This window comes from Schistocerca serialis, chromosome 4, assembly GCF_023864345.2.
Source record: "Schistocerca serialis cubense isolate TAMUIC-IGC-003099 chromosome 4, iqSchSeri2.2, whole genome shotgun sequence".
Classification (NCBI taxonomy): domain Eukaryota; kingdom Metazoa; phylum Arthropoda; class Insecta; order Orthoptera; family Acrididae; genus Schistocerca; species Schistocerca serialis.
Window position 1 is genome coordinate 483,171,516 of NC_064641.1, and position 26,509 is coordinate 483,198,024.

A 26,509-nucleotide genomic window follows, 5' to 3' on the forward strand; every position below is an offset into this window, starting at 1 on the left:
ATCCCAAATTGCACTCACACAGCTGGGACTAACTTCTACTTTCACAATGGGTCCATCAGCATTGTGTATGCATCCATTTATAGTATTGCCATCTGCCACAGTGAGCACATCAACCATGGACTACATTGCTTCTGCAAAGTACGGCCACAGCTGGAAACCATGCCACCAAGAGGCACAGAAGGAGATGCGCAGCTGACATTAGCCGCAGTTCCTGCAGTTCTGTTATGGAGCCCTGTTCCTTACTGAACCCACTACAGTACCGTCCCTTCTACAAACACATCTGATGTCCTACAGTGACTTCAATTTCAACACAACAGTCACTATTTATGGGGCAATAACAACAGTTAATTGTTAGGGTCTACAAATTAACTTCAGTCCAAATGACTAACTCATAGAATGCCAGAGACAGAAAAGTTATTTAGATTAAATTGTATTAGGTATACAACATCTTGAAGTGCCATCCATGAAGCTGTCAATAAAGTTAAGTACATTTATTGTAACTGTTCAATGTAATAAATGATATCTATCCTTTTACATTGTGTTGCCACTTTTATTTTCTAGTGCTGCCCTTTCAAGCAAATGTATGTTCAGACATTTGCAAGCACACATATACTGCCAGCTTGCAGTGAACTAAAGTAGGAAATATGTTTTCTGCTGCCATGGATGTTGGGCTAGATTAACAATGGCATTATTTACAACACCTGCACAGTAAAATAATGTGCAAAATTTCCTGCAGATGGAAATCTGTGTGAGACAAAAATGTAGTCAGCTAAACAAACCTGTAAGCTGAATTTCTGGTTGTACTTCTCAGAGTTCACCCACAGCTGCAGCTACAACCTCAGCTTTTCAACCTGCAAGGCTGGCAGAATCTATGAGGTCATGTGCAAGGCTTCAATAAACAAATGTGTGTGTGTGTGTGTGTGTGTGTGTGTGTGTGTGTGTGTGTGTGTGTGTGTGTGTGTTTCACAATGCACGTAAGGAACATTTGACTTCTTTGATTAACACACTGTGGTAGTTGTGCACCTTCAGGATGCTAGTTGCATAAATTCAACCTTCTGCTACAAAAGCTATTTTCTCCCTGAATACGCCTCATTCTATACATATAAATTAATGATTCACAAATCTGATATCATGCACAGCAGTGTCAACTGACTTTTAATAGTCAATCAGGACATTATTTTTGTTTAATAGGAGGTTCTGAGGCTGTCACAAGTATACTATACGTAGAAAAATAAAATATTTAATTATCTTTAGAATATTTTTGCTGTTATAAGGGTATATCTCCTGTCAACGGTATCTGTTAAACACCAAGTACTCACTGGAGTAATATCAAAGACTGTGAGGGAGAATAAATAGGAAAATTCTTTTGTACTTAAAATTACACATATGATACTGTTTTATCTACTGTATTTTGATTGGAATATTCTACTGGGGAACCAATTACACAGGCTATGATATAAATATACAGATACTATAAAATGCTTTGGATTGATGTTTATTTTAAAGCCATTTACAATGTAAACCACATCATCCTTGCCACAATTGCTAAAATAACAAACAACAGTGTGTAAGGTAATAAGTTATTAAGATCCTTAGGCACTTTCTCAGTAGAACAGTTATGCTTCACATGTGCAGAAGTGAAAATTTCTACTGCATCTTCAAAAGGTTCTGCTATCATGCTATGCTTAGTCGTTGAAATAATCTTCACGGTTATCACCTTTCCAAGAAGTTCAGGTCGCTTGGGCACCAAAACCTACAATAAATAATAAAAAAAGTATACATAATACTTTTTCCCATGTCTTTTTGTTTACTGGATCTACTTGATATACAAATGAGTGTATCTACTGTCATACACCTTTGTACAAATCTGTTACTCTACAGACCACATTTGTATATTTAAATTACCATATTCAATACTCTATAAATATCAGAGTACACCTGCTACTAACATCCCTCCTCTATCAAAATTAAGTAGAGACTTTTGTGATTATATCTACATTTAGCTAGGCATATTCTGTACATGAAATATAACTGTCTGTATTATTTAGAGTAAGTGTCCATTTGTAAAAGGCACAACAATGTATATGACACACTTCATGACTATTACTTACTTAAATGGCATACACATAAACATATCTTCTGGTAAACCTTCCGGGATGTAAGGTCGTGGTCCATGAAACTCTTCAGCTCCTAACGTTTCGTCAAGAGCTGCGCTGGACATCTTCAGAGGGGTGTTTCTCCTCCGGTGAGTCTTGCCGACTGACGGGTCGGACGTCTGAGAGCACTTACATATCGTAGAAAGTGGGCGTGACCAGAGTTGCACGTGATATCCAGAGATAATCTTTGTCAGAGATAAAACTTAACTATCGATCGTAATCTCGTCGCGGATAAAACTGTCTAGCAATTCTGTAGTGCTACTGTCCAAATATCACTAAGTTTCATGGTCTCTTTCTTTCCGATTAAAATTACCCCTATGTTTATATATTTCAAGTTTCATGGACCACGACCTTACATCCTGGAAGGTTTACCAGAAGACATGTCATCCGGTCGTGAAAGCCTTCATAGTACACATAAACAACTGACTGTTTCCCTTCATCTGTGCGAAGTGTACGTTCTTGGCTGTTTGTTGTATGGTCTCCATACGGAGAAATAGTGTTAAGTGGGACTGAAGACAAAGAATTCTAGCACACAACTGTTGAGGCTCTCTTGGGCATTTGTTGACATATGGCCTGTTGGCTTTTCTGTTTCGATCTTCAGCTGACATTAGTTTAATGATTATTCTGAGGTATTGCCAGCACAATTAGCTGGTATTCTCAAAGATTCACTTTCACTTGCTGGTAGTGCTCAGTCCACCACCATTAATGGAGAGGTGTATCTTTGAGAATAGCAGCCACTTGTGCTGGTGAAATGTCAAAAAAGTCATTAAACTAATGTCAGCAGAAGATTCCAAGTTCAAAATTATTTGGGTACAATGCATGAGAGAGACCGGGGGGAACAATACATAATGGCAATTAGGATTAATACTTAAAGAAGGGTGCAATTGAAAGAGCATTCCATCTGGTGAAAATGTTGCACCATAGTTCAATAATCTTTTGCAATAAATTCAGTATTTCAACTTGAATTGCTACGGACAACAGAACATTGAAGATATTTAAATAATAATAATAACAGAGCATTAAAGCAAGAAACAAGTGATGAAAGCAGTTACTTGTTAAGCTAAGTACGTGCAGCAGAATGGAAAGATTGAATGAAACACACGAGTAAAGAATATCTTTCATAAAATTAAGAGACAGAAAATACGGCAATAGTAGTTGAGCACAAAGTTGTGCCCACACTAGAACACACATCTGTAAACCTAAATTGTGCTATCTGAGTACACATTCCGGGGACTGCCACTGCCTATTCAGCTGGCACAATGCAGCTGTACAGGTGTGTGTGTGTGTGTGTGTGTGTGTGTGTGTGTGTGTGTAAAAAAGGGGGGGGGGCACTGTAGCTTTAAAAACATATTCATTCAAAAGCTAGATTCTTATCTGTGTGCCTGTCAAAAGATTCAATGCTTATGTTTACTCCTAAATTACCTACTTTCTGCCAGCACTTGCCATCCATATTTAAATCAAAAATATATAAAAATAAAATGAAATAATAAATAAAAGGCGATGGAAATGCAGTAGAAAAAGTAAATAACAATACAAAAACATAGGTAAATTGATAGATAATATGGAATATCAAAGAAGAAAAGTAATGGGGAATGCAGCAAGAAGTAATTAGATATTTAGGACTTTTACTAAATAAGGAGAGCAAAGGGGGGATAGAGGTTGGGGAAAGAAGGATTGAACCATCAATTCCACCTCTAAACATATACCCTTTCCTGTTCCATTCACAAATGGATTGAGGGCAAAACGACTGTCTATACATGTCTGTACAAGCCCTAATTTCTCTTATCTTTTAACCTACCAGCAATAAAACTAGCACCAGCTTCTGAACTGCTACCATTGGTGGGGATCCCAAACACTTGAGCAATACTGAAGAATGAGTCCCACTAGTGTTCTATACGTGGTATCCTTTGTACATGTGGTGCACTTTACCAAAATTCTCACAATAAACCACTTTTGACAGTAAATGTCGTTTGGACTGAGACAAATGTGTTTCAGAAGCAGTGGCGGCTGCTGTATAAGAGCACAAAAATACCCTAACTTTTGACACCTTGCAGATTTAATTGTTATTTTTCTTTGAATGCTGTTAAACATAAGACAGATGCTGCAGTCTGAAAGATACGACAGTTAAATCTACCACACCACTGCTCTTCTAGACTCTGTGAAACTTGGCAACAGGACTGTGAGCACGCCTTCAGTTATGCACGTTTTAAGGAGCTTTTGTACATGCGTGACTTGCATGGGCAAAATACATACAGATTTGATAAACAACGTGCACGTGTCATGCTGTGCACATCTAGCCCTTGCTGGTTAATTAGAAGTTTAAATCAGTGCCACCCCAGTGGTGTAGCACATGCGGCAGATTTTTATCCCCATTTGTTTGGCATAAATCCTGCTAGATGATAGCACACTCCTCAGATATGCTAATTCACTCACTATATAGTAACAGTAGATAGGACATCAGTATATGTTGAAGTTGTACTGACAATAAACCTATTTTGTGGGTTTGTGAACGAGGTATTGCATATGAAGTTATGAATTTAGTCATACAGTAATCTGTTCAAGGCATTGATAATCATAAGGGCCTAAAGCATGTCACCATCATTTGTGAGATTGTAGCATTTATTCATGCTTCTGAAATCTGTTGATCTTAAGGTGAATAAGGTTTATCTGTGCTGTAGGCCCACATTGTGTATATGAAAATTTACAAAGAGCTGTGTCACTAGTTTCTCTGATATTCGCTTAAATTTGGGATTGAGGATAGTGTGCGTTAAGCTCTTACGAATCTCAACACCTCACTTGTATTTTAGTCAAGTGACCATGCTGGTAGACATTACTACTTGAGTTTAACCATTTCCACAAATAGTAGTTTGTGTTTGGAATTTGTTGTTTATTGTGTGGGAATCGTCTTTCATGTGCAGCGTGAACACGAACTATGTTGAATCTATTTTAAATGCTAACAGAAAAGTGAAGCTGTGAGTATGGGTCATGAGTGGTGCTTGGGTAGCTCAGCCAGTAGAGCAACTGGGCACAAAAGGCTAAGGCCCCGAGTTCAAGTCTTGATCCAGCACACAGCTATAATCTGCCAAGTTTCATGTCAGTGCACACTCCACTGCAGAGTGAAAATCTCATTCTGGGAACAGAAAAGTAAATTACCAGCAAAAGTTAGCCACAAAGGAACTAGGTTCTCCAAGAACAAACCCTTTGTTTAAGAGAGTGACTAAATCAAATAAGTGTGACTACAATCAAACATTTTACAAGGAAGTGTACAGTTAGTTGTTCTGTGGATGCAGTGCAAGAATATCTGGTTTTCAGCCCGGAAGTAAATTCGTGAACTAATAAATTTGTTACGGATCTTGTCCATGTGTCTCAAAAAATGGAAAAGCACAAAAACTCTCATTTATGCAGAAATGTGAAATGGAGAACTGCAAAATCTCACACATTATTTCGTTATCGCCCTAAACTGTACTTAATTATGTACAAAACAACAAAAATCCACAAGAGCAATTCTTTCTTTCATCAAGTAAGTTATGCGTCTTATTCTTCTTCTTATTATTATTGTTATTATTATTGGCAGTGCCTGTAGTTGTATAAACTTGTTGATAAGCATAACTGTTATAATGCAGATGCTATTTCATGTTCTCAAATTTGTCTGAATCAAAAAATTTGTGAACACCCAGAATGTATAATCATGAGGAATCACTGTTCAGAAGTCAAGAAGCACTGCATTTATATGCCTGTCTTGATACATGGCTTTCAGGATGTCATGCGAGGTAAGCACACGTTGGACTTCACATGATTTTTTGGACTTTGTGCTGACTGGCACAGAGGAGGTCATTCTGTTTGAGATACCTCATTATATTTGAGCTCAGAATATGTTTTAAGACTCTACAACACCTGGATGTCAAGTATATTATAAGGTAGTGTTGTGGATGATTTCTGCTGCTCTTCTTGTACAGGTTTTTTTCTTTGACGGTCTTCAGTAGGTTATTTTTAAAAGTGGGGCTAACTCAGCCACAAATTCGGTAGACATTCTGTTGGGCCCTGGAACTTCGTTCAATTTTAATTTCAGGTGCTTCTCAGTGCCACTGACACTGGTACATATTTCACTCATCTTTGCACTGGTATGAGAATTAATTTGGGGGAATACTCCTTGGTTTGAAAATGGTGTTAATCATTTCTGCTTTTCCTTTGCTACCACCAATTTCAGTTCCTGCCTTGTCCGTGGGCATTTGGATGCTAACTCTGGTGCCGCCAATAGCCTTTACATATGACCATAATGTTTTAGGGTTTTGTGAGTGACTTTTTGGTAATATTTTGCTACGGTAGTCGTTGAAGCTTAATGGATTGCCCTAATGATAGCCAAACACATTCAGCATATCTATATCTATACCAATTTGGTTTGTTTCACATCTATCATGCAGTAGTATCTGTTTCTTTAGAAGTTTCTTTGCAGCGAGTCCTATCATGAACTCTTCTATCCAACTTGAGCCATAGTTCCTCTACATGCTCCTATCCGAAGCTCAATGTTTAAAGTTCCTCAATAGGATATGATGCTACTGCTTCTTTAATCTTAAATCTTTCTACTTGTTGCTCTCTGTATTTTGGAAACTACTGTTACCACAAGTGCTTCATGATCACTGTTTCAATATGTACATCCTCAAACATGTCAGGCCTATTTGCTGCCATTAGATTGAATATAGTTACATCGTGAATTAGGTTCCAAACTACCTCTTCTAGGTGGTTTTAGAGAAGGTATTTAGTAATGTTTCACAGGATGTTTTGTCATGCCAATCACTAACGAAACTGTAATTATGACAGTTTATTGTCAGGTGATTGTTGTCTCCTCTGATTATTACAGTATGACTGGGTAACTTGTGTACTAGTGAAGTGACATTTTCTGTACAGTTTTCGGTTACATCAGGAAGTGAGTCTGGTGGCCGATAAAAGGATCAAATCATGAATTTATGCTAACTCTTAATACAGAGCCTTACCCAAACTATCTCGCTTGTAGCTTCAATTTCTGTCTCAGTGGATGTGAGTGGCTTGTCTACCGTGACAAATATACCACATACATTTCCCATTAGCCTACACTTTCCACACATGCATAATTTTCCCCACAAATATCACTTTTATATAAGAAGTTAGTTTTACACTGGGAGAAACCTGGCAACCAGGACAACAACTAGACAGGAGCAACAGCTGTTCGACAACATGTGTTATGAAAGAAGTTCTGCATCTTTTTTCAAACAAATGTTGGCATTTCTGAGACTGACGGTACCGATGAAATAAAGTTAACTTGTGAAATCATTAATTAAAATGTGGGTCTGAAAGTGATCAGTCTTGCTACTGATGCTCTATTAGTTTCATGTAGAAAAGTGCAGTTAACCATTTGGTGAATGGGTAACAGATGCTGAAAGACAGGGTCACTTATAAGAATGAAATTTTATCAGAAGCAAAATTATGCATTTGTATGCAAGAAATATTGTGTAATACACTAAAATATTATAAAACATCAATGCTATCAAACTCCTACATGATCAAATAAGTAAAGGATTTACAGACAACGAGTCTGTAATGTCCCTACCAGTCAATCAAGGACATAAATAAGATTGGAACGAGACAAATTCAATAGGAACATACTTTGAGAGTAACAATGTTATTAAAACAATCTTGTTCACAGCCAGGTAACAGTGGAGTCAGAAGACAACTTTCATAGGAATGTAATGAAATTCCACAAAGTCATAGGAATATAAAATGTGAATATAACGATCAGCAATGATTATGTGAGGAAAATATTTACAGAGGATGGAAATGGTAGTAAATGAGGAAATAATGCAACAGATAATTTTATTTAAATATTTGGGCTGCATTATAAATATTAACGGGTTAAACTCTGATCTCGAAGACAATATCCTTATATACAAGAAACTCAAAAGGTCCATTAATAAACACTTTGGCAAGCACATAAGAAATGATTTCAAAACCACAATGTATGCCATTATCTCTAAACCCATTCTGTTTTAGAGAAGTGAGAAGAGGCACATTAAGGCACCAAGGTATGAGAAGGACAAGAACACTAGCAATGAGAGTATGTCTTATAACAGACCAAGTGAGTAACTTTATGAAACAAAATTACAAGTAATGATACCTAATGGGAACTCAGTGTTAACAGAATGACAAGTTAAGAACACAATTACTGACGATAATGTTACTCTAATTTGTAACAGATAACCCAAAGCAAGATGAGATGTTGACTGACTACAAATAAGATGTAGCCAGCAGTTACATCAGTTTTAGAATGGGTTTCTTTTATCCAATCTTGTATGATGTAAGAATAAAATTTTAAGAAACTGTGAGAAAGGCCCATGCTTAGTTAACGACTTGATGCACATGAAAGCCAGAATACATCTCGTTAGCATTCATCATCCCTGTCTCTTCCTGATAGTGTATTTTACAGAATTGGGATGTTTAATAACCAGAAACAAACAAAAATTTGTTCAGTGCTTAAAAGATGATCAGTAGTGTAATTACAATGTGCCATTACAGGTCTTACTTTCTCTAACCTGAACCCATAAATATTTGACTATAGGGTTCACATTATTTTTGACATCCGTGTGCATTAACTTCAGGGTAGTGTCACATTTTTTCCTCTCTTACACAAAATGGACCAATGGAAAGCACTGCTACCGATGAGATCTGAAAGTTATGATAGTCAAAATACAGTGCAAAAGGAATGCAGTCACTTAGTCAAGAAGGCAAAAGGAATGCAGTCACTTAGTCAAGAAGGCTGTGGCCATAAATTGATATGGAGGTACACACAGAAAGAGGGGAAGTTTTATAAGCTTCTCTCATTTGTTCCATGGGGTAAGTTTGGTAATTTCTCACCTTACATCTCCTAGATACATTCATTTTTCACCTTTTTCTAACATCTAGAAAGTGAACTTCTTGTTTCCATCTAAATAATCTACTTGTACCTATGAGAATTTGTGCCATTATATCAAGAACATCAAAGGAAAAAGTATGGATCTGACTAGAGATTCTGCTTCTTCTACTTCTCGTTGCATTTGGATTTTATGAAACTAATTGTAAAAACAAAAGTAAAGTCTCATCTTCATTATCAGCAGCAGCAGCAGGAGGAGGAGGAGGAGGAGGATACTAAAATTTTGGTAATGAATGATGTACTATTAGTTTGAAACAAAAAACATTTGCAGAAAATATTACCTGCTCATAAGCTTTGGTGTGACCTACGTAATGCTTCATATCATGGGACAGTTCTGTAACAAGAACTTTGCATATCTCTCCACATCTCCCTTCATATGGGAAGTACGATTGAAAAAGCTCTGACAACTGTTTTGTTCTTTTTTTAACCTGCGAAAGAATGCAAAAATTCAATGACTAATTAATTAAAAAGAAACAGACATCAGAATAAGAAACAAGGTCCAACAGGTGCAAGAGATTCCTAAGGCCAAGATAAATTAAATCACTTCACTGTGCAAGAACTGTAAGTGCGCCGTACACCATGGGTATTACTACTGAAACACAAATAGGGATAGCAAATAACAAAATTTTATTTGTAGTGCATATACAGTATAGTGGCATAGACAATAAAATATGTAATATGGAAAGGACAGATTGCCACCTACCACATAGAGGCAGTGATGGGTTGCATATAGGCACAATGAAAAAGACTGCTTAAATATTAAAGCTTTTGAACAAAGTCCTTCTTCTGTAGTAGAAAACGTACTCGCATTCACACGGGCACAGCTCGCACACACATGGCCATTGTCTCAGGGTGCTTGAGACCAACTGTGGCTGTGTCTGATGGAGCAGCAATCTGCTGGGAAGGGTAATGAGCTTAATGAGGGGACATGATGCACCGATGTAGAAAGTGGCACAATTGGTAGACCACATGGCTTCTTTCGCAGGTGGCCCTGCCTTCGATGGGGTTGGAAACTGTGACAGATCTGCAGTAGGTGGTAGCAGGATGATGTATGGGTCAGCTCTTGTGTCTGGGTCTATGGGAGGCATTTGAAACATAAGACAAGGGGCTGGGAACAGGGGTGAAGTATAAGTCAGGACAGTAAGAGCACTGTGCAGTCTTGCATTACTTTATTGAAATATGACATCATGGCAACCTCAAAGATAGGGCACAGTCATCAGCTTTAACATGTCAGAAAGTAATGCTGCAGTCCACATTACAAGCTACAAGAAACTGAGGTAGCTGTGTTGTGTTCTCAATGGCACTCTATACTATCACACCAGGCATTGGGCCCAGGTGATGACGACAAAAGCTATTTGTGAATGGGTAAATCCATTGTGATTCTGACCACAGAACTGGGATTGAAAAGGCAATGTGCTGCCACTGCGGTGTCAATGTTATTTTGGGCACACCATTGTTGGTGTGCCTCTTTCAGCTGCTATCTCAAGGAAAGTCCCAACAATTGCCGCAGTGCAGGCTGTCTGTGGTGTTCAAAGAGGCATCAGCCTGTCCATAGAGATACAACTGTCTTACTGCAAACAACCCCATTACCTCACTTGAAGTGAGGGTGTACGATTCTGAACCAGTGAGCAAACAATGAGTCTGTCTTCTCGGGCAATAATCGCGAGGGGCCACTGTGATCCTGCTGGACTTTAAGAATGGCTCTTCTGAATCCACTGATTCCATATTAGGACGACAGTTGTGGAATCCTGACTAATGCGAACAGCCATACTGCATAATGATAAACTATAGTCTCCTTAGGCCTCTATCCTGCCTCCTTAGGGCTCTATTTTGCCACTGTTAAACTCAGACACATGCTAGTAGACATTTACCCTTCTTACAGGAGGCATAACATTATCTTCGCACAAACAACCAACAATGACATCTGATTTCTGAATGAGAAATCCAAAGTATAATCATTCCTTACATACAAAACATAGTTGAAATTACTCCTGCCCACTGAAATCTGAATCATTTGCATTTCTGAGCAAGCACTAAACTTCAAGCAATTGTGATGTCTGTTGCATACCACTGCCATAGCTGAGAAATTTTAATGACCAGAAGCGTATAATTGAAAGCTTACCTCGTGTGGTGGAATCCTGCGCATTCGTGCGGCAGGTGTTCCAGGACGGGGGAAAAACTGATTGATGAACAGACTAGGAAACTTGTATTTTTTACATAAATCAACTGTTTCTTGAAAATCATCATCTGTTTCTGTTGGAAAGCCACAAATTATATCTGTTGCAATTGTAACACCAGGAACTCTGAAAATTTGTAATAATAAAGGCAAAGTAAGAACATTTTTATTTTTGCACAATGTTATTATATTGTATTGTTACACAAAGTTATATTCCAAACAGCCTTCCACAAAATTTGGAGGTGGGTGACACAATGTATGAAAGCAGAGCAAAAAAAGGGACATATGCTGTTACAAAGTACTCTCCCAGAGCATAAAAACTAAGAACCCCCTGTAGCTTCCTGCTAACACCATTGTGCAGATGACGTCCTGAAATGTTAGGTAAATCTATGCAAAGAAATGTTTTTTGTATTAAAATTTGTTTAGTACCCTCAGGAACTAAAGAATAATTTAGTGGAAGCACTTTATTAATTAGAAAACCTGAAACGTTCATAAAAATACAAAATAAAATGAAAGGCTACTATATATAATTGCAAACAATAAGTAGGAGAAAGGTAAATAGAAAAAGAAGCTGTGCAAATAAGTATAACAGTATTAAACCAGAAATAATCGTAAAGAGAAAATACTGACTTGAATCAAGTTTTCAGCAGAGAACTACGATCTTGTGCTGATCTGAATGGGCCATCACTGTGCTATCTTTGTAATCAATTGGTGACTCAAAGTATATTTTCTGACAATCTTAAATATGTAATAGTGACACTCATTCACAAAAGTAGTGATAAGAAAACTATTTCTTGTTACACACCAGTATCATTCCTTTCTGTTTTTCAGAACTTTGGAGTCCTATCTTTGTAACAGAAGGCAGGTCACACCAGAAAACTAAATTCAGGAGGAAGGAACATAAGATGCTCTGTCTCACAAGGTTTGGTACTGTGTCTGCTGCTGTGTTTAAAACGATTTTTCAATAACTTTAAATGATAGTTCAAAAACTGAAATGTATATACATTTATCAGACACAGCTCACACGATAGGTTTCACAGTGAATAGCGTAAGTCTTTATCTCACAAAGATTAATGTTTTGTATTTTCAAAGAACCAAAAATAACCTATTGGTACAAGAAGCAGATACTGATGAGCTTGCCTTATATTTAGATTTATTAGGGACCAGATGGATGGCAAGTATATCTTTTTGTAATGGAATTTATTGGCCTTCAGCTTACATTATACAGCCAGTCTACTTACAACACACAGCTATTGATAGGACATAGAGTGTTACAGATAGACAAATACCCTATAACCAGTATAAAACCAAATGTTATATAATACTTTTGAGTAGATGTGGTCAATGATATGTTGGTCTTAAGATGCAGCAACAATGAATCTGTACATTGCATGGGAAAGTCTATGAGTCTGTGTTGCTAAAAAAAGCTCTCACATGTGCTTCACATGTTCCTCTAGGACTGTAATACTTCCGTGTAGTCTGGGGCACTGAAAGAAAAGGTGATTGGTGTCCGTTTCTTCTCCACATAAGCAGAAAAAAGTCTCTATAATGATATTTACATAAAAATCTGCATTTAAATTCGAGTCTGACTGTTAGGGAGGTGAGGTGCCTAGGCACTGAACTGATATAAGATTTCATGGGATAGAGGACTGACAGCTGAATTGCTGAATATTTCTTGCCATTGTATCTCACTGTTTCTTCCATTTCCTTTGCCAGTATTCTCTCATGCATCTACATAGGATATATCAGTAATCAGGACTTGAGATTGCAGTCTAGGCAGTAAGTCCTATAACAGCAGTTCCTTTGGCCAAATGGTTGACAGCTTCATTGCCTGTGATCCCGTAGTGTGATTCCATCCAAGCGAAATTAACAGAATAACCTCCATAATGCATCAGTTCCAACACTTCAAAAATACTGTACACAATGGGAGTTTTTAGTCAAATAGGTTCTAAAACTGTTTAAGTACTGCTGTAGCAGCTAAAGAAGCAATGAGTAGAAAATATGCTGTCATCTGCAAGCAGAAATGAAATGCTTCTAGTATAACAATTTCTCTGGTCATGATACTTCCCTCTGTTGGGAATGTGAATAGCCCAGAATTCTGAAAATGTGGTATGCAGAATGCATTTCCATTAGAGTCATTGGTTTTGGAGATATCAGTATACACACATCAAAAAAAGTTTTGCATCACCTCCATTCCGAGAGTTCCAGAACCTGTACAGAAAATTGGAATAGAGATCAACATAATCATCATTTCCGCCTTTTTTACTGCTCATGAAAACCACATATTGTATGTTGCACCACCATACAGCGAGACCTTCATAGGTGGTGGTCTAGACTGCTGTACACGCTGGTACTTCTAATATCCAGTAGCACGTCCTCTTTCATTGATGCATGCCTATTTTCATTGTGACATATTATACACAAGTTCATCAAGGCACTGTTGGTCCAGATTGAACCACTCCTCAACGGCGATTCGACACATATCCCTCAGAGCGGTTGACGGGTCACGTCGTGATACAATATCTACAGTCAACATCTGTCTTCAGGAGTTCTGGAACTAGAGTAATGCAAAACTTTTTTTGATGGGTGTAGACATACATTGCGCCTGAATACTGTCTTAAAAACTGAAACAAAGTTTTATTGTTAACATGAGCCTCATCGTCAAAGGTAATACCAGATACTACATTCACTGTAAGTTTCAGTGGGAATGTGACACTAAAATTATTTAGTGTAGGTGCTCTAATGATCTTCCTTGAAATCTCCGGAGTATCTAAATACTCTTGGACTAGGAGAGGAAGACGTCTAGTGATCCGGAAGTGTCCAGTTAAACACTGCATGGTTACATCTGAGGTGATTGATTTCAGATTACTTCCTTTTAAGAAGAAATCTGTAGCAGAGAACCACCAGTGTAGATGGATTGGAGGTTCATGTGCTTCACCAAGAGTACATTGGTAGGGTGGCACTCATGTTACCATTCATTTATTGTGTTGAAGTAATTGTCAGTTGCAGCTCCATAACAACCACTCCCATAATCAATAATTGGACATACCATTGTATGGTAAAGTGCCAACATTCAAGTCCCACCCGAATCCTGTCATAGCTCTAATTATGCTGCGAGATATCTCGCATTTCTCGGCCACATATTTTGTGTGCTCCATCCAGGTAAGCGTATGGTCCCAGATATTTGACTACAATCTTTGAAGGAAAGATGTGCGAGGCTACATCTATTACCAATAGCAGATTCAGTCTGTGCCTTGACTACAATACTGCATTTCATTTAGCTATGGATACATCCAGACTGTTTCTCGTGAGCCGCTGTTGGAATGCAAATATTGGTGGTTATAATTAAACTTTCCCTACTTAGCACATTATGACATGGAAACTAATTACCGTATGAGTACCAATCTTGGTACCATTAATGTCAAGGACATTGGAAAGACAAATAAAGTAGAATCAATTCAATTGAAACACTTTTAATGTGCTGCTATGGTACACCATACCATTACATACTGGTACCACTACCGCTACAAAAGTGGCTAAAATGGCGCACATCAATGTCCAGAAGAGTCTGAAAGTGCAGGATTGCATTCTGCACAGTAGAACGAAGCATGTCCGTAGGTATACTGGCTACATCTCTTGATATGTTGCACTTCAGATCAGCACATGTGTGAATGTTACCCTGGTAAACCCTGTCCTTTAGGCAGCCCCACAAACAGAAATCACAGGGAGTGAGATCAGGTTATTGTGCTGGCCAACATTTGGAAACAATAGGCTGACAATTCAATCACTTCCAAATGTGTTTCAGAGAAGCAGGTGAACTTCACGAGCAATGTGTGGTGGGGCCCCATCTTGCATGAAAACTGTTGAGTTCCAATGCGTCTCTCTCCTGTAGGGCAGATATGACAAGCTGGTGAAGCATATCGCAGGAATGGTGGCCAGACACACTGCACATGTGGTTGTTGACCACCAACCTCTTAAAAAAAGAATGCACAGTTACTGGAGGTATAGACCTCACACTCAGCAGTTCTGTGTGTTCACCTCACCCATCAGAGAAAAATGAACTTTGTCTGTCCATATAACAGCCCTCATCAATTTCAATCTTTGCAAGAAAGTGGAGAGCAAAGTCAACACATTGTTGTGGGTCCCATGGTGCAAGCTGCTGTACAATATGGATCTTGTACGGATACCATTTGAAAATGATTTGAAGCGCCTTCTGTACAGTGATCCATGGGATGTTTAACTGTCGTGACACAGCACACGCACTGCCTGACAATCAGGAATTATGCGCAGCATTGTCTGCCATAGCAACAGCGATTTCATCAACCACTTGTGGTGCAACCGGTCATCGGCCTCTTCCCAGAGCAATGCCCAATTCTCCAGTTGATTCAAACTTCATCATGCTCCAAATAGCAGATGGAGTAACAGGACTCTTCCATAATCCTTTCAGCCGGCAAAATTCTCGAAGTGCAGCTGCAAAATTACTGCTGTTTTGATCATAGAGCTCCATCAATAATAATGGCCTGCTCCTTTGTCCAAGCTCATGTTGATGTGTCAACAAGTGCACTGCGAATGGTCAGATGCGTGAGAATATTAATTACAATCACTGATCACGGCAGCCGGTGGCCATAATTGGAACTGGACAGTGACACTGTGATGCATGGAAATCTTGCACCCCATACTCTCATCATCAATGCTGTCAAGTTTGGTACTCGTATAGTTATCATCTTTCATGTTACAATGTGTTAAATACAGAAAGTTTAATTAAAACCACACAGTATTGTGACTGTCAGTTGTGACTTGCAGCCTTTAGAGAGGTACTTTACATGTAAATACATATATCATATCTGTATCGCAAAACTTTCACCATCTACAGGAATATCCTAAGCACGTCAATGGTGTAGCTATAAGGTGGATGAGGTGCCAACACAGATCCTAGTGGCAATCCAATACTCGTAGTTTCAGTCCTATTGTTTGTAAGACTAATGGCAGTCGATTAAAGAGAGAGAGAACAGGTGTTTTTTAAATGTGTTGGGTATGCCTTGTTCCTTTAGTTTTGTGCTACCACTGGGAGTATTATGTTATCATAGGTGCTGCTTGGATCCTGAAATAAAGTCAACAGATACACATTTCAGTTGAAGCAGAGTTGTATGTCACTAACCAGATGTAAGACATTATCTTCAATAGCTTTCAGGAGGGGGGGGGGGGGGGGGGATCTTGATTGCTAGGGAACACGTCATAGCATTCCAACCATCTCTCTGACCCAAATCTGATCATGCTTTCCACCTGTTTGTAGAGATATTACAGTAATGCTATTGGTCAGTCTGATTCCACCAAATCAGGATTCTTCCCTGGTTTGAGTGCAGGTGTCATCCTGCTGTCTTTATAGGCTCAATGCTGAAATGTTCAGAAGACATTTTATTGTAAATATGGAGTAGGTATTGTTGTCCCTCATATCATAAAAGGTAGTGTTTGTAGTGACTATTATCTGGACCGATGGCAGTATTTTTTGCAGAGGAGAAAGCTCTCTCCAGCTCGACCACTGAGAATGGCTGTAGAAGAGGGTGACTGTCATTGGGATTCAGATCCTCTGTACTAAGCGGGTGCTTGACTGGGAAGAGGGGATCTGTTTTAATGGTGGGGTATCTACGATTTCTCAAACCTACTTTACGTGTGCTAAATATAAACAGCTCAGTTTGGCATGTTTTGCACTTAGAAGACCTCACATACTCCTAATTTGAAGAAAAGTGTGTTGGCTTATTTGAAATTCTTTTCATTGTTTCTTACATAGCTACCTTTTACAAAAGCAGATTTTATTCAGCAAAATAAATGTGGGTACGTGTTCATCATCTAAAATTTCTTTTCACACATTACAAAGTTAGAAATTATTATACAGAATAGAAGGAGTTGTCAAGGAGAAAGTTTTACATTCTGTTTTCAAACGAATTTCCAAAAATTATCTGATAATGTAGATACAGGGATCAATGAGTCCCATTAGCTGAAAATAAACTGAAGTGCTTGGAGGAATAAAGTGTTGACCATCAATTTAACGAGAATTAATTCACTCAAATTATCTATTGAGGTGTAATATACCACTTAAGTGAAGTGATGAGCTGTACAATGTTTACAGCAATGATGATCGACAAACATGCAATTAATTTTTATTACTTTATTTACTAACTTTTTACATATCTACTGCATGGAGATTTTGTGTTATCTGTGCTTGTAACAGAGTGTGGATGGACACAGTGTTTCTTCAAGATGGGCGACGTTGGCAGTTTGGTCACACTTAGTGGCACCTACTGGTTTGGGGTTGGTTGGGTTGTTTGGGGGAAGAGACCAAACTGCGAGGTCATCGGTCTCATGAGGTTAGGGAAGGACGGGGAAGGAAGTCAGCCGTGCCCTTTCAAAGGAACCATCCCGGCATTTGCCTGGAGCGATTTAGGGAAATCACGGAAAACCTAAATCGGGATGGCCGCACGCGGAATTGAACCGTCGTCTTCTCGAATGCGAGTCCAGTGTGCTACCCACTGCGCCACCTCACTCGGTGGCACCTACTGGTTTGGTGACTACTTCATGCACCTGCGCCGCTGCCCCAGTGACACACTGTGCTCCATGGAACAGCGCACACAATGACAACGAACTACATCACGAAGAAAATGGAAGAGAAGTCAGTCTGCATCAATGTCTAACAGAGAGTTGGATCTGAACTGCCTATCAATTTGTATTACTGGGTATAATAGCCAAATCATAATCACGGAAGGTTATTGTATGGGATGTTTCGACTTTGTACGAGCTGGAAGAACATATGTATGTCTTCAAAGAGTGACTTCTGTTACTTAGTAGCTTACTGGAAATAAATAAGCACAATTCCATTTCCAGAACAGGTCAAACTGCACAGTAGATGGATTCCCTAGAAAGAAGATAGTGAGAGGGGAGATGTACTCTGAAAAAGTAAGTCAGTAATTTCAATTAATACACCAGCCCCCCTCCACCCATCCAGTCCCCAAGCAACCATCAAATACAGCAGGGAACATACCACATACCACTATTGGTTTTTCACATAGACCACCATTAATTACAAGTTGTTCCACTACAATACATTATCTGATACGTAAACTACTATGTCTTATTGTATTTACGTTCTCGTCTTTTTATTTAGCCAAATATTATAACATGCAGTACCAAAAAATGTGCTTTTGTGTGTTAACCCTTTCTTCTGCTGACCCCATTAATTAGCAAGCCTCTATTTTTACAAATGCTGTTAACTGTTGTTCTATGACTACTAACAATGTAATCATATATACTAGTGACACAATTAATAATTAATGCTGTTTGTATGAGCTGGTTTGGTCAGAATGCATGTAACTTCTTGTTCCACTTTTCTGAAAATAGTCTTTCTTGAGATCTAGGTACTTCTCTTGTCCTGAAATTCAATGTTTTTTAATCCAACTGAACATACATATTAACTGTTTGTGTCCTCCACTATACTCAGTTCAATAGTTATGGGAAACATTGTAGACAGCATTGCTTGAGAAATCCATAGAGACCTATTGGCACCTTGAGTCACCTGCAGTACATAACATTTATTGAAGTCAGTACCCTAATTTAATTACTGAAAAAGATTGACTAAATATCGATTTAGATGTCACCAAGGTTATTGATGAGTAAGGCGCAAGACATGGGATTTTTAAAATGCACAAAAAAATCATAATAAATATATAAATTAAACGTGCTGCACAAAATTACATATAACAAATATGCTCTTGTACTGTGTATTAAAAACAAGCTTTATAACACACCTTTCAGAGAGAAAGTCTGCAACCTTCTCAAAATCAGCTCTGCAATATTCTCGTTTCATGTCACTTAGTACTGAATCACTTCCTGATTGTACAGGTACATGAAGAAAGCTGTATACTCTTGGATGATTCAGAATATTTGCTATTTCCTAGGAAACAGATATATACTTATAATATATACACACAAATCATATCGTTCAAGTAGCAACTAAAATGCATCTTATCTAACATTAAGGTACTATATTTTCCTTTAAGTATGAAGCTGTTCATTAATTTTTTTTCTTTTCATTTTTAAATCTCTTTCCAATCTCATACCTTGTTGTGATCAAGTTATTAAATACAAATATATTAAACAAACAAAAACTTGTAACACAATATATTCAGAGAAAAATGCATAGTTGTGTACAACTGTTAACATATGTCCCATAAAGCTTCAGTACAGCTTTAATAAATTTGCAATGTGGGAATGATGATTTTATTTGAAATCTGGAATCTTACAGACAATGGGGTACTTCTCAATGACTGTGTTCTTTCATCCCCTTTTCTGTTATGTACCACCTGCTAACACAAAGATGTTGCTCTGATTGAAGCACAGAGAGTATTCATTTCTGCCTTTAGCCTTTTTACAATAATAAACGAATGAAAGAAATAAAAATTTACTTTGTAAAAGGGGTAATACAATTATTTTCAATTACCTCCAAATGCTCCAGGATGTAAGGAGGATTTGTCATACCAACACGCATCATACAACCTTGTGGAACGATTTCTACTAATCGCCATAACAGCTCTGGCAGGCTGGATCCAATGTCTCTACCATAAGTGCCAGTATCTTCAGAAGTAAGCCATAGTTCACACACACCTTCACTGAATGACTGCACTGCACGGGCAACAATTTCATCTAGAAAGCAGTGACACAATGCAAAGGTAATAAAATTTTATGAAATGTGTTACCCCTTTAACAGGAAATTTGATATTCAAAGGTGTATGCAACATGAACATGATTTGTTTTAAATCAATTAAGTGAAAAAAGTAGAAGATAGGCTGTTTACAACTTTAAAAAAATGGAGCAAACTATAATTACATAATATTATTTTCCAAAGTGATGCACTTATTTTGAGATGTGGTAAACATATTTTATCAGTACTTTTTATTGGTGGCATAGATTTGAATAACCACAGGAATGTAGAATTTTTATGCAAAGCAACATTCAGAAGGCAACTGAGATCACCATAAATGATTAGGCTAGCACTTGAGACAAACGAATGACCATGAGGAAAGTTATCCCAATTACCTGTAACTTCATCATGCATTTGGAATGTGTTACAGACATAAGCCTCAGGCCATGGTCTGATGCCCACAAAACATAATTCACCAATACTGGCTGTGAACACCTACACTGAATGAAAAATAAAATCTGCCCTGACAGCATGTGAGAAGCAAGGAATATATCTACCTCAATTTGTTGAATCATACGTACAACAAGGCTACCAGCTTCCATTCCAGACAGGAGCCAGCAATGTGAACACGGATAAATCGGCAGTAGCAGATCATGCACTTGTATCAGGAAGGAAGCAAATGTGTTTTTCCAATACTATGGTTTTATTAAGATGCGATTGTTACTATGGTAGGATGCATAGAGAGGCTGTAGAAATCAAGAACACAAAAACAACTTTAACAGAAAAGAAGGAATGAAATTATACAAATTGTGGGCCTTAGAGCCAAATAAAGTAAACACAGCAAACTCTTCCCCACTACAAGCTCCATAACACACACATTGGCATGACTGTGATCTTGGGCAATGGAGTGATGACATCACAATGCAACCACTGCATGGATCTGTATAAACAGTTTGGCTTGCTGAACTCGTTTAAGTCTAAAACTGATGTCTGAGTTTCTATACCCTCTGACGATGTATCCAGCATTACAAAATCAAGCATTAGGCACAGAAATAAGCCCTGCACCATGGGCTGATGCCCATAAAACAGATCTTACCAATACAGGCTGTGAACACCTACACTGTAGGACAAATGAAATCTGTCCTGGCAGCATGTGAGAAGCAAGGAATATTATATATCTCCATCAATTTGTCGAATAATACATCCCACAAGGCTAACAGCTTCCATTTCATTGCATCAAATGAGAGAAAAGTTCAGAACTGAGACAGGAGCTAGACAAGATGATTCAATTTCACAAAAACTATTTTCTGCAGTCTTGGAATAGGTCTCCAACTCATTAAACTGGAATGCAAAAATTGGGACCCCTTTTAATGTGCAGATGAGGTTGTTTTGTTTGCCTCAGATCTGCAAAACCTTCAGCAAAGGACAGAGGAACTGAACAGAGCAAGTATGACAGCAGGACTGAGGATTAAGTACAGTAAGGCCAAAATAATGTAGAATCAGCAAGCTGATTGGAAAGTAGCAAAGATTATTGATGAAGATACAAAAACAGGCAGGTCACATAGTGAGATAAATGATAGGAGATAGACTAAGGAGATCCTGCATTGAATTTTTCATGGGAAGAAAGGACCTAGATGACAACACAAAGAAATAAAGAAAGAACCAAGACAAACTTGGACATAGAAGGCTGAAGTCGAAATGTACAGAGAAGTCTGAAAGGGGCCTACATCCAGCAGTGGAAGATAAATAGCTAATGATGAGATGATGATGGAGTCTTATAGTTTCCAGAAGCCATTACAGGAATCTGTCAAGCTACCTTCTCTGGGTTTGGATATAACCTTCAATTAGATTCTGGCAGTTTTTTTTTTTTTTTTTTTTTTTTTTTTTTTTTTTTTTTTTTTTTTTTGTTGCAATGCTCATTTCCTCTTTACTGAGAACTCACACCACCTGTATACACTATATTTAGCATGTCAGAACACCTTCACTATAATTAAGTCTAGAGTGCAGTTTAAGTTAAAATGGACAATATTACAAAAAGGATAGATTGCTACTCACCTAAAGATGACACAGTGAGTTTCAGACAGGCAGACCGTAAGGACTGCAGCACATTTATCTTTAGTCAAAGCCTTCTTCAGAAAAGAAAACACGCACAAATTCACACAAGCAAGCACACTTCATGCACAACTGAACGCAATCTCCGTCAGCTCACACTGGAATGCAGCTGTCATGTTGAATGAAAGCAGCTATCTGAAGTGGGGCAGGAAGGGGGAAGGGAGAGAAGGGTACAGGTGGGAGGAAAGAAGAGCACTCTCTGGCAATGTGTGCATGGGCTAGATGGAAACATGACAAAATTGCAAGGTGCAGCGTCGGAAGACTGTGGGACAGGGAGGTGGGAGAGGCACAGAAGGAGAGAAGCAGGATAGAAGAATGATGGATGGGGAGTTGGGAGAGGGTGGCACACAATGAGGGTGTGGGACATGAGTAGAAAGGAGGTGATAGGACAGAGGGGGCAGAAACTGTCGGATGGAGAGGGTGGGGTTGGTAGGTTACTGGAGGTTGAGGCTGGGATAATTTCAGCAGCAGAGAATGTGTTGTAAGGATAATTCCCATCTGCACAGTTCAGAGAAGCTGGTGATGGAGGGGAGAATCCAGGTAGTCCAGGTTGTGAAGCAGCCACTGAAATCAAGCATGTTATGTTCAGCTGCATGTTGTGTCACAGGGTGGTCTAACATGCTCTTGGCTGTAGTTTGGCAGTGTCTGTTCAACCTGGTGGACGGCTGGCTGGTAGTAATACCAATATATAAATGGCTGCTTTCCATGTGACATAGCCTCTGTTGAGGTAGGATTAGCCTGTGACAGAACTGGAATAGGAAGTGCTGGGTGGGTGGACTGGACTGATCTTGCACCTGGGTGTTTCACAGGGATATTATCCTTGTGGAAGGGAGTTGGATTGGGAATGGTATAGAGATGGACTAGGATGTTATGGAGGTTGGAAGGGCAACAAAACACCACTTTAGGAGTTGTGGTAAGGATCTTGGGTAGGATGCTCCTCATTTCAGAAGATGGTGATAGGTAATCAAAGCCCTAACGAAGGATGTGGTTCAGTTGTTCCAGTCTGAGGTGGTATCTGGAGATGAGGGAGGCACTCCTTTGTAGCTGCTTCTTGTGGGTGCTGGGAGAATTGGGGGTGTGTGAGGAAATGGAATGTGAAATCTGTTTGCAGACTAGGTCTGGGGGATAGTGCCTGTTTTTGAGGGCCTTTGTAACAACTTCAGCATACTGGGCAAGGGAGTTCTTGTGAATGCAGATATGCCATCCCCAGGTGGCCAGGCTGTATTGGAGGTGTTTTTTTTTTTTTTTTTTTTGGGTGTAGGGGGGGGGGGGGGATGGCAGCTGTCAAAATGCAGGTACTGTTGGTGGTTGGGGTGTTTAATGTGTACAGAGGTCTAGATGGAGTCATCAGAGAGGAGATGGCCAATGTCCAGGAAGGTGGCATGCTAGGTTCAAGAGTACCAGGTGAAGTGGATGGTGTTGGTGTGGTGGAAGGTGTTGAAGTTGTTAAGGAATACAGACACAGTGTCTTGGCTCTGAGTCCAGATCATGAAGATATCATCATCAATGAACATGTACCAGACCAGGGGTTTGGGGTTTTGAGAGACCAGGAAGGTTTCCTTTAGATGGCCCATAATAAGTTGGCATAAGAAGGTGCCATGCAGGTGCCCATGGCAGTTACATGGATTTGTTTGTATACCTTCCCTTCAAAAGACAAGTAGTTGTGTGTTTTAGAATGAAGTTAGTAAGGTGAATGAAGAATGAGGTAGTGGGTCTGGAGTCTGAAGGACATTGTGAAAGATAGTGTTCAATAGCAACACAACCATGGGTATGAGGGATGTTAGTGTACGGGGAAGTGGCATTAACAGTTGTGAGTACGGACCCAGGAGATAAAAGGGTGGGGATGGTGGAGAGACAGTGAAGGGAGTGGTTGGTATATTTGACATGGGAGACTAGATTTTGGGCAACTGGTTGGAGGTATTGGTCAATGAGGGACAAAATTCTTTTAGTGGAGGCACAATAACCAGCTACAATGGGGCATCCAGGATTGTTCGGTTTGTGGATTTTGGGGAGCATGTATGAGGTGGGTATGCCAGGTGTCATAGGGGTGATGAAGAAAATGGATTCAGGGGAGAGGTTCTGGGAAGGAGCAAAGGCTCGAAGCAGGGATTGGAGATTTTTCTGGACTTCCCCAGGTCTCTTCCTAACACCAGCCTTACAGAGGGAGAATGGACAGTCTTTTTTTCTGGTATGGGATCACTCTGACAGAGTTTATAGGTGAATTAAACAGATACCTATGGTCCAGTGGTAGCATTTCTAATTAGTAATGAAAATGTTCTCAGTCCCAAGTTCGAAATCCACCAACACTTCAAAGTGTGGTTCATAATCAGCATCGGCGAAGACTACTGGCATAAGAAGTCACCCTCATTCTGCCAATGGCCTTGTTGAAGAGGATGGAAGAGTGGACAGAGGTTCAGGGCACTCTCTTGTGCTTGGGGTGGGAAACTGCCTCTAAAGGTGGAAGAATCAGCAATGATCAACAGCATGAGGATGCACAAGGCAATGGAAACCACAGCATCAAAGACACACAATATGTATCCACAGGACATGCAGCCTGTAATTGAAAAAGTGTCATGATGATCTCTCCAATGGCAAAAGATTCCAGAATAGTCCCCCATTCGGATCTCCAGGAGGAGACTGCCAAGGGGGAAGTGACCATGAGAAAAAGATTGAATAATCAATGAAACGATAATGTTCTAGGAGTCAGGGCGTGAAATGTAAGAAGCTTGAATAAGGTTGGGAAGCTGGAATATCTGTAAAAGAAAATACAAAGACTCTGTCGAGGTATAGTAGGGGTCAGTGAAGTGAAATGGAAAGAAGACTAGGATGAAGATGAATATAGGGTAATATCAACAGCACCAGAAAATGGTATAACAGGAGTAGGAATCGTTATGAATAGAAAGGTATGGCAAAGAGTGCGTTACAGTGAACAGTTCAGTGATAGGGTTGTTCTTGTCAGAAATGGTAGCAAATCAACACCGACAATGATAGTTCAGGTGTACATGCCGACGTCACAAGCTGAAGATGAAGAGACAGAGAAAGTATATGACGATACTGAAAGGGTAATACAGTGTGTAAAGGGAGATGAAAATTAAATAGTCATGGGGCACTGGAATGCAGTAGCAGAGGAAGGAGAAGAAGAAAAGGTTACAGGAGAATATGGGCTTGGCACAAGGAATGAGAGAGGAGAAAGACTATCTTCTGCAATAAATTTCTACTAGTAATAGCAAATACTCTGTTCAAGCATCACAAGAGGAGAAGATATACTTGGAAAAGGCTGAGTGATATGGCAAGATTTCAGTTCAATAACATCATGGCCACAATTTCGAAAGCAGACACTGGAGTGTAAGGCGTAGTCTGGAGTAGATATAGACTCAGATCACAAAGTAGTAGTGATGAAGAGTAGGCTGAAGCTCAAGAGATTAGTCAGAAAGAATCAATATGCAAAGAAGTGGTATACAGAAGTACTAAGGAATGACGAGATACACTTGAATTTCTGTGAGGCTATAGATACAGCAATAAGGAATAGCTCAGCAGGCGGTAAAAATGAAGAGGAATGGACAGCTCTAAGGGAATGGACAAAGAAGGTAACTGCGAAGAAACAATGAGTAGCAGAAGAAATACTTCAGTTGATTGATGAAAGACGGAAGTACAAAACTGTTCAAGGAAACTCAGGAATACAGAAATATAAGTCGCTGAGAATGAAATAAATAAATAAATAGAAAGTGCAGGGGGGCTAAAACGAAATGGCTGCATGAAAAATGCAAAGAAATAAAAAAAAGAAATGATTGTCGGAAGTTCAGGCTCAGCGTATAGGAAAGTCAAAACCACCTTTAGTGACTTTAAAAGCAAGGATGGTAACGTTAAGGGTGCAATGGGAATCCCACTCTTAAATGCAAAAGAGAGTGCAGATAGGTGGAAAGCGTACATTGAAGGCCCTTCATGAGGGTGAAGATTTGTCTGATGTGACAGAAGAGCAAACATGAGTCAATTCAGAAGAGATAGGGGATCCAGAATTAGAATCAGAATTTAAGAGAGCTCTGGAGGACTTAAGATCAAATAAGGCAGAAGGGATAGATGACATTCCATCAGAATTTCTAAAATCATTGGGGAAAGTGGCAACAAAACAACTATTCAAGTTGGTGTGTAGAATGTACGAGTTTGGCGACATACCATATGACTTTCGGAAAAATATCATCCACATAATTCCGAAGACTGCAAGAGCTGACACGAGTGAAAATTGTCACACAATCCAAGATGCTGACAAGAACAATATACAAAAGAATGGAAAAGAAAACTGAAGATGTGCTAAATGATGATCAGTTTGGCTTTAGAAAAGGTAAAGGCACAAGACAGGCAATTCTGACATTGTGGTTGATAATGGAAGCAGGACTAAAGAAAAGTCAAGACACGTTTATAGGATTTGTCAACCT

General features: G+C 39.1%; 1 protein-coding gene across 2 annotated transcripts in view; it reads right to left on the reverse strand.

Annotated features, from left to right (window-relative positions):
- Window positions 1-1,479: 1,479 nt before the first annotated feature.
- The window catches only part of LOC126475178 (threonylcarbamoyladenosine tRNA methylthiotransferase), a 117,434-nt gene continuing 92,404 nt past the window's right edge, over window positions 1,480-26,509 (reverse strand). For both annotated transcript variants that reach the window (XM_050102811.1, XM_050102812.1), the window contains 5 exons: window positions 19,764-19,966; window positions 19,072-19,217; window positions 11,219-11,399; window positions 9,378-9,524; window positions 1,480-1,753 (listed from right to left, as the gene is read on the reverse strand). In XM_050102811.1, the coding sequence (XP_049958768.1) occupies window positions 1,511-1,753; window positions 9,378-9,524; window positions 11,219-11,399; window positions 19,072-19,217; window positions 19,764-19,966 (920 nt within the window). In that variant the 3' untranslated portion in view covers window positions 1,480-1,510. The remainder of the gene's footprint in view (window positions 1,754-9,377; window positions 9,525-11,218; window positions 11,400-19,071; window positions 19,218-19,763; window positions 19,967-26,509) is intronic.